Source organism: Perca fluviatilis, chromosome 13 (genome assembly GCF_010015445.1).
Source record: "Perca fluviatilis chromosome 13, GENO_Pfluv_1.0, whole genome shotgun sequence".
NCBI lineage: Eukaryota > Metazoa > Chordata > Actinopteri > Perciformes > Percidae > Perca > Perca fluviatilis.
In genome coordinates, this window is record NC_053124.1 from 34,939,411 (window position 1) to 34,951,685 (window position 12,275).

The window sequence follows — 12,275 nt, forward strand, 5'->3', positions numbered from 1 at the left end:
GTGCCCCCTTATTAATGACTTCTGGGTCAAAATTTGTAAGGAAATTGATGTTATATTCAAGAAAAAACTAGCTCTTACTCCCATCAGCTGTATTCTGGGGTTAAATACTAAAGCACTGGGTCTCGGCTCCTCCAAACTAAGGCTGCTGGAGGTGCTTCTCTTTAATGCAAGGAGATGTATTCTTCTTCTGTGGATCTCGGACTCTGTTCCCACAATTTCACAATGGACTCGGAGTGTGTTGGAACTTCTCCCATTAGAAGCTATTAGCTTCTGGCTCAGGGACATGCCTTTCCGCTTTTTCAAAATCTGGGACCCCTTCTTGGACTATATTGGGGAGGATGGTGCACGGACCCTTCAGAGTGGCCTCTATGGTCTAGCATGGTCTGAGATCTCAAAGTGCATTTCCAGGTGACATACAATGCCTCAAATGTGCAAACCTTCTGTGTTTTTGTTTAGTTATTTTTTATTTTTATTTTTTATTTTTTTTGTCTTGGTTGTTTGTTTATTTTAAGGGGTTACGGGTGGGCTAAGACAAGGGCTTTGTTCTTTACTCAGTAGCTGTATTCCTGTATGTTGAATGTGCCCTGAGGAAATTTAATAAAGATATGTTTAAAAAAAAAAAAAAATATATATATATATAAATATAATAATTATTTAGTCTCCATGTTTGTAGCTGAGAGCTGATTTTTTTGTGTTTACACGTCTTGTTGCTTTTTCTTACTTTTTTTTACTTTTATCAACAAATGTCACTTTCTTCAATATCTATTTGCTTTTCTAAACGTTTTTGTACATTTCTTTGACGTCTTTGTTTGCATGTATTGACGTTTTAGAAGTGATGAGATGAGTTTTAGTTTGTTGATGAAAACCATTCGGGGAGCCCCAGAAGCTCTCAATCTGCTCAGTTGAGATCTGTTATTTTACCTTTGATTGTTGAAATAAGGAAGATATGTTAAAAAAAGATCTTTACCGAGATGATCTGTAGATATTAGTGGTTTGTTATTCATGTATTTCTCCATGTTATGTATCTGCGGGACAGAAAGATGTCTGTTAAATAGCGGTGTCTTGTAATCCCATGTGGGACGAGCCAAATGTTTGGCGTGATGCAGAAATCAAATCAATCTAAAATTGTATTTAGTTTCTCTTCCACTGCATGGCTCTGAAGAGAGAAAGCACCAGACCTCCTTCATCCTGCACACTTTGTTCTCTTTGGGGACATTTTTAACCATTTTTCTGAGTCAAAATTTTCAATGAAAAACCTTTTTATCAACGTTTTGGTCGTCTTTTTCAACACTTTTGTGGCTTTCGCCACCGATATTTTTGTCACTTTTTTCAATGTTTGTCGACTTTTTCTGAGGCATTTGAATTTTATGTGGGTTTTTTCCCCAAATTGTTAGTTTCTTTTTTTTTTTTCTTTTTTTTTTTTTTTTTTTTTTTGTCACTTTTTTAACATTTGTTTTTTTTAACATTCTTTTATCAATTGTTTTTTCTTCAAATGCTGTAAAATTGACTAAAACACCCAAATTAAATGAAAGTAGTGAACTGATTTATTAAACTTGTTAAGAGCGTTCTATGGAACCATCCACGTCATTTTTTTTTTTTTTGGGGGGATAATTTGGTTGAAAGAAACCCAAATTTCTAATATAGAAACTTTTTTTGACAATGGGTCAAAGTTGACCCGAGGACAACAGGAGGTATAAAGAAATCTAGATTTACATGTATTTGTTGTTATCATAATCATAATCAATAACTCCTTCTTCTCTTTTACATAGCTGAGATTCTGGTTCTGTGTGGATGAAGTGAATGTGTTGATAAAATCATTGAACAAGAGTCTTTGAACAGACTTTACTGATGGGATGTGGGAACAAACTGAAACTTTACCTGATGAATAAACTAACATGAACAAAGTCTTTTCTTCCTGTCTTCATTCCAGGGTTTTTATACAAAGCTGATGGAGAAAATGTGAAACTGATATGAGAGTATAACTGAGGCACCTTTCCTCCTGAAACACCACAAAGTACAGTGTTCATGTTTAGAGTCAGTCAGTCTCTGTCCTTTCAACTTTCCTCACTAAAACTGCTCCGTCACAGAGACAAGAGCAGAGTTTTCTATCACTTCTTCACAGCGTTTAGTAGTGTGTGTTAGAACATTTCAGTAGAGTATATTAGAGCATTTAATAGTGTGTTAGGGCATTTCTCTATTTTCTGTTTTTCTGAAGCTTTACGTGTTGAATAAACTAACATGAACAAAGTATTTCTTCCTGTCTTCATTCCAGGGTTTTTATACAAAGCTGATGGAAAAAATGTGAAACTGATGTAATGGCAAATTTACATTTAAGCATGATTCTTTATATTTTTGTCTTATTTCCGTTTAATTTTCTCACACAATGCTGAAAGGGAGTTTATCTCATTCTCACATGTTGATTCTGATTCTCACTAAACTGCCACAAAGTGTGGAACATAATGTGAGCACTGTTTGTCTGAACAAATAGGGGCTACAAGGTCACCCTAACACCACACTCATGTTAAGCCAAGTGCATGTGTATATAAGCTCCGTGTTCATGTTCACTTGTTGAAGAGACAGTTTCCACACTGAGCTGTTGTGCCCTTGGTGAAACCTGTCTTACTCCTATATTTTGCAAAATATATAATAAAATAAAAAAATATAACTTTGTTTAGTCTTCAACTGTCTTTCATCTGTTGTCAACAGTTGTCCCTTGCGTCCTTCTGTCCTCGAATAGGCCTTTTTCAAGTTTGGGCAAAGAGCCGAAGTGTGAACCATACATCAGGGATCTTCAACAGAGGGTCTGGGACACCTAGGGGGTCCTTAGAGTCACTGCAAGGGGGCCTCCAAATTATTGTTGATTTTTAAAAAGTTTTTTCAAAATGTAAACATTTTAACATGATTCCAACATATTATTAGCAAATATAAATTCCCACTGATGATAGGCTTACTGGCCTATAGGTAATGTAGGGACTAAGGTAGCCATCAGATACAGTTCATCCAAAAGGATTGACTGCTCCACATGTGTGTTTAACATTAAAACATGATTTATAAAATCATGCCAACAATTTTAAGGCTATTTGAATAGCTTAGTATTCTACGCAAAAACAGGTATCTATAAATGCTTTAGGCTGCCCTAAAAGTTATTGTAGGACCAGATAAATATGCAACTTCATTTTATACAATATATGTAATAGGGGGTCCCTGATCCGTCTCTATTTCAGTTAAGGGGTCCTTGGCTTAAAAAACATTGAAGACCCCTGCCATACATAACTTATATACAGTAGCAGATCCATCATCCAGCACTGATAGTTTGTTTCTATCAAATGGTATTTAGCTCCATGTTTCTAAATGATTATTTCCTTTTAAATAGTTTAAAATAAGAAATGAAGTCAATAACTATGTCTTTGCATTGTTGAAATAAAGATTTTTCCAATCAACAGTATTACATTGTGATCCTGAAAGCCCTCAAATGATATGAGAAGGTGCTGACTGTAAAGACAAACCTTGTTCAGCTGTAGCCAGTCTGCCACCTGCTGCCAGAAACATGCAACAACGGGGCAATGGCTAAATGAAAGCATTATGTCTTCCACTTCCTTAGCACACAAGCTACATACATCACTATCAGCTGTTACCTTCAGCATTTCTCCTGTGGCCAATATCTCGTTCAACTATTTCAGGTGTGTGTGTATGTGTGTGTGTGTGTGTGTGTTAGACATCACCCCATTTCTTCTTGTGAATGTGGAATTCTCATGATGATAAAATTAACCTAAAAAAATGAACAAATAACATATTTACAGCTGCTTACATCATGTAGCCTGTTCAACGGTGACTTGTTTTAAGCCAAGAGAGGTGTGCTGGAGAGGACGGCAAGGTAGTGTTAATTTTAGCGGTTCCTACCGTAATTCTGAGCCGAGGAAGTGTGCCTGTCAGTTGGGTTCGGAAGTCCGCATGAGCACAGGCTTCTATGACTGTCAACATAGCCAGCATCTAACGTTGGCTACTCTGCGGTGCTGTGAAGTAATGTCTGGCTATGTGAGACTAGCGTCTGGCAACCTCAGAGCCGGCCCGACCCATAAGCGAACTAAGCGGCTGCTTAGGGCCCCGTGGCTACCAGAGGGCCCCCAAAAGCGCTTGAAATGTCCCACAATAGAGCTCATAAAAGAGCCGGTCTATTTAAAGATAGTGTTGCTGCTAATAGGTCTCACATTAGTCTTTAAATGCGTATTTGTACATTATGAGTGCTTAAACTAATATTTACAATACACAAGTTGGTTTAGTGCCAAGTGCAGTCGCAACATGTTACAATGTGGAGAGTCCCCAAACCAAATCCTGCTTAGGGTCCCCAAAAGTCTAGGGCCGGCCCTGAGCAACCTTATTGTGGTTGCTCCTTCAGCGCAGTTTGGAGGAGGGTCTGGCAAATGCATGGATTCCTGATACCAATGTATTGCTCTATAGCTACAAAACAGAACCAGCTCCAGCCTCGAAGACTCAGGGCTTTTGAGATAACATTCGGGGCAGAAACATTGTATTTTGTTATATATTTTGGGCTCTTTCTCCTCCAGAAAACATTTATTTTGCTACACTTTGTCTACCTGTGTCTGTAGATTTCTCCTAAAATCAACAAAGTTCATCCATCCATCCATCCATCTTCGTCCGCTTATCCGGTGTCGGGTCGCGGGGGGAGCAGCTCCAGCAGGGGACCCCAAACTTCCCTTTCCCGAGCAACATTAACCAGCTCCGACTGGGGGATCCCGAGGCGTTCCCAGGCCAGGTTGGAGATATAATCCCTCCACCTAGTCCTGGGTCTTCCCCGAGGCCTCCTCCCAGCTGGCCGTGCCTGGAACACCTCCCTAGGGGAGGGGCCCAGGGGCATCCTTACCAGATGCCCGAACCACCTCAACTGGCTTCTTTCGACGCAGGGAGCAGCGGCTCTACTCGAGCTCCTCACGGATGACTGAGCTTCTCACCCTATCTCTAAGGGAGACGCCAGCCACCCTCCTGAGGAAACCCATTTTCGGCCGCTTGTACCCTGGATCTCGTTCTTCGGTCATGACCCAGCCTTCATGACCATAGGTGAGGGTAGGAACGAAAACTGACCGGTAGATCGAGATTTTGCCTTCTGGCTCAGCTCTCTTTTCGTCACAACGGTGCGATAGATGGAATGTAATACCGCACCCGCTGCGCCGATTCTCCGACCAATCTCCCGCTCCATTGTCCCCTCACTTGCGAACAAAACCCCAAGGTACTTGAACTCCTTCACTTGGGGTAAGGACTCATTCCCTACCTGGAGAAGGCATTCCATCGGTTTCCTGCTGAGAACCATGGCCTCCGATTTAGAGGTGCTGATCCTCATCCCAGCTGCTTCATACTCAGCTGCGAACCGATCCAGTGAGTGCTGAAGGTCACATAGAAATTATTCTTGATGGTGTTCAGCATGTCTGTGGCCACTTTATTCTTGTTGTCTTTGGCAGTTCTTTTTAAAAGCATAATTAGCACAGCTCAGCGAGGAGACTGCACCAAAGAGATGCACTACCATTCTGTAGTCTGTGAGAGGCTTGTTGAGATCGCCATTAGGCCACCACAGGAAACGTAAGAGATCATTTTCAGGTACTCAGACTTGGTGGAACATCCCCTCAATATCTGCCATGATGGCAGCTGGTTCCTGTCTGAACCGGAGGATGACGCCCAGGAGGGTGTTTGTCAGATCGGGTCCTTGCAGTAGCTGAACTTCTAATGAGGTGTCCTGAAATGATGCAGTACACTCAAATACTACACGGATATTCTTTTTCTTTTTATGGTAGACCCCATGGTGGGGTATATACCACACTCTACCATCACATCTGGACAGCTCGTCGTTTGGCACCTTTTCAGCATGGCCTTGGTCAAACATGGCATTCATAAAACGTGTGTAGTCTAAATGAAAGGCCTTGTTGTTTGGCATAGTCACGTTGTCGTCAGGAAAGGTCATTCATAGTGACCATCCTTTTTAACGGCTGACTCATCAGCTATTTTCAGGAATTTCTTGTCCTCAAAAGACAGCTCTACTTGTTCTTCACAGGCCATTTCTGGGAAGTCTTCATTATACTGCTTAATGAGCAGTTCCTTTAGGCAAGCCACAGAGATTCTATTGCAGGAAACGCACGGTCGGACACTTTCATCGGTAAGTGAACCAACACTCTACAGACCATTGATGATCCATCCTAAAAGGGTCTTGACGGCATATGGCCCGTCTCCTTGGCTCTGTATAATTTCCCAAGGTTCTAGTGCCCATGGGGCATTGGCTCCAATGAGCAGACCGATGTCTGCGCTAATGGTGGTAAGTAGAACATCCTTCAGATATGACCACTTTCGTATGTCCTCCTCTGTAGCGATGTTTTCATGGCTCACTGGTATGTTGGTTTGCGTGAAGACTTCAGGTAGTTCGCTAAACGCTGTCCCTTCAAGGCTGATCACCTCTAATCCATTAACTTTGTGTGTATCCCCCCCTCCCTCCCTCCCTCCCTCTGCAGATTTTCGGGGACTGGGTCCTGGTCTGGTCCACCACTGACCACGATGGATACCAAGTGCTGCTTCCAAAAGTCACCAGCTCCCACGTCGAGTTCAGACTCCGCAATGATAAAAAGACGATCCTTCCTCCTCCACAGCGCTGCGGAGGAAAGTCTGGCAAGTCCACACAGCATTGCTGGTTGGGAGAACATACTCTGGTTTATTGGCATTTCTTTAAACCAATCACAATCGTCTTTTCAGACACCAGCCGTGTGTCACCTACATCATCAACATGACGATGCCCACTGACTCGCTGGACAGCACCATGACCACCTTTCCTGGTTGTGAGTCGCATTAATACACACAGAAACACAAAAACACACACACCCGCGCACACACACGCACACAGAGACACACATCTTTAAACTGTCTAAATATCTAACAGTAGCACAAGAAAATAGTAATAAGTTAAGTAAATATAACATTTCATCCAACCACACGACCTTAACTACACTTTCAAATGAGGCCACGCCCCTTTAGGAGACAGAAAGTGTTTCATACCATTGGTGCAGCGTGTGTGTGTGTGTGTGTGTGTCTGTGTGTGTGTGTGTCTGTGTGTGTGTACGTGAGTGCCTGTGTCTGTGCGTTTGTGTGTGTGTGTGTGTGTGTGTGTGTGTGTGTGTGTGTGTGTGTGTGTGTGTGTGTGTGTGTGTATGTGTGTGTGTGTGTGTGAGCGTGCGTACGTGCATGCCTGTGCGTGCTGGTTTGTGTCTGTCTGTGTGTGTGTGTGTGTCTGTGTGTGTTAGCCATGTAGAAGGACGGACTTCTTGAGGTGTACAATACCACCCAGGCAGAGTGCCTCTTCAACCCCTATACTTAGTAGGACACAGCCGTGGACAACTGCAAAAGGGAAAATCAGCAACAAAATGCCTCCCCAACAACTGAGTGTGCAGGTGAAGAACAGATTTGCTCCACTGCTGCAGGACCCTGGACGTAACCTGGATTACGTCTCATCGTCACACAGCAGGGTAAGGACTGAGAGCAATTCTAAAAGTAAAAAGCTACAGGGAAAGCTAACGACTGGGCCCCAAACTCTGATTGTGGGTGACTCTGCTGTGAAAGATATAAAAAGCAGTAAAAACACCAAAATACTCTGTTTTCCCAAAGACATGGTGTCTGATTTCAGAATCCAGGATATCATAGCAGCACACCCAACTGTGAAGAACATTATACTGCATATAGGGTCAAATGATGTTGTAAAGCAAGAGTCTGAAGTGCTGAATCGTGACTTTATGAATCTGCTGAACGCAGTCAACTCCCTAAACGCAAAGGTGTTTATCAGTGGCCCTATACCGCCAGTCAGAGGAGGAGCTGAGAGATTCGGCAGACTGTTGGCACTGAACAGATGGCTTTCAAATGCATGTACCAACCATTCTCTGCAGTTCATTGACAATTTTAACATTTTCTGGGGCTGCAGACATCTTTTTAAAGCAGATGGACTATTCCTTAACAAGCCAGGAGTAAAGCTGTTCACCTCTAGCCTACTTTACTTTCCGCGCCACACATCTGCTCCCTTGGCCAAGGACACGAGACAAGATGAACCAAAACAAGAGGAAGACACAACAACAAAGTGCGGCAGTGAGCCACCACAGCCCCCACCTGAGCAAAGATTTGACCATGGGAGACCAAAGACCGGAGATGAGAAATCTCAACACCCCTTCTCACCCGTGCAACACTCCTCAAGCCCCTGTGACAACCACGACAGCTATGAGGACCTCTTTAAGGATATGTCGCTCTCCCCTCTTTCCCCCATCCCCATGTTGGAGTTCACTGACCAGATGAAGCAGCTGGTAAATGCTGGAACCAAGTATGCCCCCCTTCCTTCTCCCATCGTAAAACGCCAGGCACCTCTGCCCCCTCAAGGACGGCAGTTAACTCCTTCTCCCCAAACTGATAAGGATGCTTGTGTGCAAAATGCAGTAAGCATTAACTGATATGGGCCGGGTCCAGGCTGCATGCATAGTAGCACTCATGACTCTTTCCAAGACAAGCCTGGGCCCTGCGTATTAGGTTCTTCCACAATTTATGTTGTGATAGGTAATAGAAAAAGAATGGCGAATAAACACGTAACTGCAAACTTTGCAAATTTAGCATCCATTCCTCGTCAGCCACAGTCTGTCCCAAAAAATGAAAACGCACTAACACTAGCCCTACTAAATGTTAGATCTTTGGCAGGAAAATCATTTTTAATCAATGATTTTATTATCAAGAACAATCTTGATTTCATGTTTTTAACTGAAACCTGGTTGGACCATAATAACAGTGCTGCTGTTCTCATTGAGTCAGCCCCCCCTAACTTTAGTTTTATGAGTGAGAATAGAGTGAATAAGAAAGGAGGTGGAGTCGCCATTTTGTTTAATGACTCATTCCAATGTACGCAAATATCTTACGGAAATTTTGCTTCTTTTGAATATGTGGCTCTTCAGCTAAGATCCTCCCCTCAAGCTCTACTTCTAAATATCTATAGGCCACCTAAATACTGTGCATCCTTCTTTGACGATTTTAATGAACTGCTGTCTATAATCTGTATTAACTTTGACCGTGTAATTATTGCTGGTGATTTTAACATTCATGTTGACAACCCCCAGGACCGAGGGACCAAAGAACTGTGTTGTGTTTTTGAGAGCTATGGACTGACTCAGCATGTGACACAGCCCACGCACAATAAGGGGCACACTCTGGACTTGATTATCTCCAAGGGTCTGAACATTCCCAAGGTTGTGGTGACTGATGTTGCTCTCTCTGATCATTCCTGTGTTTTCTTTAACGGCACTATCTCTGTGCCCAAAAGTGTTCAAACAAAGTTAATCAGAAAACGGTATATCACTGAAAACACCAGTGAATCATTCATTCAGCTTTTCTCCTCTACACCCACCCTCACTGGGGCCTCAGTCACTGAGCTGGTAGATAATTTCAACTGTAAAATTAGGAATGTTATTGATGCTATTGCTCCCACTAAGGTCAAAGCTGTCTCTGGTAAGAAAAGACCTCCATGGAGAAATTTTAGGTGTGCAAGGACCGTGGTATCCAGATTAATTGGGGTCCTTTTGCGACATCGGTGTGATGATAAAACCCAGTACCTGTAGCTAACGTTGGCTTGCAGCGACTTTGCCTCCTTTTTCACAGACAAAATTCAGAAAATTAGACAAACAGTCAGTGCCTCCATATCTAGTACAGGATATGTGTTGTCACAGTATGCATGCAAAACAAATTCCAACATGACACAATTTCATACAATCAACCTTAAAAACCTGGAGGACATTATACAACATCTGAAAACCTCCTCCTGTTGCCTTGATATTCTACCAACGGGTGTTTTCAAAAATGTTTCGAAGTGTTTGGCTTCTGATCTTCTACAGATTGTAAACACATCTCTGCTCTCAGGTATCTTTCCACAGGCCCTGAAAACTGCAGTCATCAAGCCACTCCCTAAAAAGAACAATCTAGACATGACACTAATGAGCAACTATAGGCCAATATCAAACCTTCCATTTTTAAGTAAAATCATAGAAAAGTGGTTTTTCAACAACTCAACCTTTTCTTATTGCTAAACAACAGTTTTGATGCCTTCCAGTCAGGTTTTCGACCACACCACAGCACTGAGACGGCTCTTGTTAAAGTCTTTAATGACATCCACTTAAACACAGATAGTGGCAAAATTTCAGTCTTAGTATTACTTGATCTTAGTGCTGCATTTGATACCAGTAGACCATGACATATTGCTTGACCGATTGGAAAACTGGGTTGGTCTTTCTGGCTCAGTACTAAAGTGGTTTGAATCCTATTTAAAGAATAGGGACTACTTTGTGTCTGTAGGTAATTATACATCTGAGCATACAAACATGACGGTCGGGAGTTCCCCAAGGCTCAGTTCTGGGGCCTCTTCTGTTCAACATCTACATGCTTCCACTGGCTCAGATTATGGAAAACAACAAAATAACTTACCATAGTTATGCAGATGACACACAAATTTACATAACCTTATCGCCAGGGAACTATAACCCAATACAACAATTAAATATGTGCATTGAACAAATTAATGATTGGATGTGCCAGAACTTTCTTAAATTAAATGAAGAAAAAACGGAGGCGGTTGTTTTTGGAACAAAAGAGGAACGATTGAAAGTCAGCGCTCAGCTTCAAACGACAATGTTAAAAACAACAGACAAAGCCAGAAATCTTGGTGTAGTCATGGACTCAGACCTAAATTTTAACAGCCACATTAACATAATTAAAAAATCAGCATATTATCACCTTAAAAATATATCAAGGGTTAGAGGACTTATGTCTCAGCAAGATCTGGAAAAACTTGTCCATGCTTTTATTTTCAGTAGACTTGACTACTGTAACGGTGTCTTTACAGGTCTCCCTAAAAAATCAATCAGACAGCTGCAGCTGATTCAGAACGCTGCTGCTCGAGTCCTCACTAAAACCAGGAAAGTGGATCACATCACTCCAGTACTGAAGTCTTTACACTGGCTTCCAGTGCATCAAAGAATTGATTTCAAAATACTTCTACTGGTTTATAAATCACTAAACGGTTTAGGGCCAAAATACATTTCTGATCTGCTACTACACTATGACCCACCCAGACCTCTAAGGTCGCCTGGGACAGGTCTACTTGTTGTCCCCAGAGTCAGAACTAAACAGGGGGAAGCAGCGTTCTGTTTTTATGCTCCACATATCTGGAACAAACTCCCAGAAACCTGCAGGTCCGCTGCAACTCTCAGTTCTTTTAAATCTAAGCTAAAGACCTATCTTTTTGATGTTGCTTTTCTTTAAATAATCTATTTTATTAACTTTAATTTCTTATACTGCACTGTAACTTTTATTCTTATACTGCACTATCAATTTTATTCTTGTTTTAATTTGTTTATTAATGTTTTAAAATTGTTTAAAATTGTTTTCTAACTGCTCTTTAATGTTTTATGTATAGCACTTTGAATTGCCCTGCTGCTGAAATGTGCTATACAAATAAAGCTGCCTTGCCTTGCCTTGCCTTACAATGGGACAGGGGCAGTGAATTTCTTCGAGACCTGCCCTGACTGTCTGTCGATGGTCTTCAAGGACATCAACGGACGATACCTGCTCAACTACAGTAAACACAGATGCTCATATTATAATCTTTAGGTCTGCAACTACACATTATTTTCATCATGCATTAATCTGTGTGTGTGTGTCTGTGTGTGTGTGTGTGTGTGTGTGTGTGTGTGTGTGTGTGTGTGTGTGTGTGTGTGTGTGTGTGTGTGTGTGTGTGTGTGTGCATGTGTGTTTCAGGGAGGGAGGGGCATCACCAGGATGTTGAGAAGTTGAAAGCAGACCACAGCGATCACCACAAACTGGCCGCCTGTCAACCCGTTCAACTACGACAGAGCAGCAGGTCACTTCCTGTCTGGTTTCTCCTCCCACAGATTGTAGAGATGCAAATTCAAAAAAGAGATGATTTTATCCTTGTGTCTCCTCACAGATTTCTGTCATAAGAAATCATCCCCGGAGGTGAAGCCAGAAGCGTCCTGAGTGAAGACATTGGAGCAAAACAAACATATCTCAGATATGTCCTCCACCAATACAATAAAAGCAAATAATAAAACCTGGATGTGTGTTGTGCACATTATTGTGTGTTGCTCTGGTCTCAAATACTTTCAAATGTTCTGTTTTAATATGGAAATGACGCATTATTTAAAGTATCAGCTTTTCTGATGTCGGCAGAATGTTATCCAACAGTT

The 12,275-nt window shown here is 41.9% G+C and overlaps 1 protein-coding gene across 1 annotated transcript; it reads left to right on the forward strand.

Moving 5' to 3' along the window:
- The first annotated feature begins 6,313 nt into the window (after window positions 1-6,313).
- LOC120570957 (saxitoxin and tetrodotoxin-binding protein 2-like) lies at window positions 6,314-12,066 on the forward strand. The gene is made up of 6 exons (XM_039819644.1): window positions 6,314-6,319; window positions 6,513-6,646; window positions 6,751-6,833; window positions 11,549-11,647; window positions 11,827-11,898; window positions 12,017-12,066. The coding sequence occupies exons 1-6, from the start codon at window positions 6,314-6,316 to the stop codon at window positions 12,064-12,066; spliced, it is 444 nt and encodes a 147-aa protein (XP_039675578.1).
- Window positions 12,067-12,275: the final 209 nt, after the last annotated feature.

Coding starts and splice junctions, on each gene's coding strand:
- LOC120570957 (XM_039819644.1), top strand. Junction 6,647..6,750: donor ACGATCCTTCCTCCTCCACA/GCGCTGCGGAGG, acceptor TCGTCTTTTCAG/ACACCAGCCGTGTGTCACCT. Junction 11,648..11,826: donor ACGATACCTGCTCAACTACA/GTAAACACAGAT, acceptor TGTGTGTTTCAG/GGAGGGAGGGGCATCACCAG.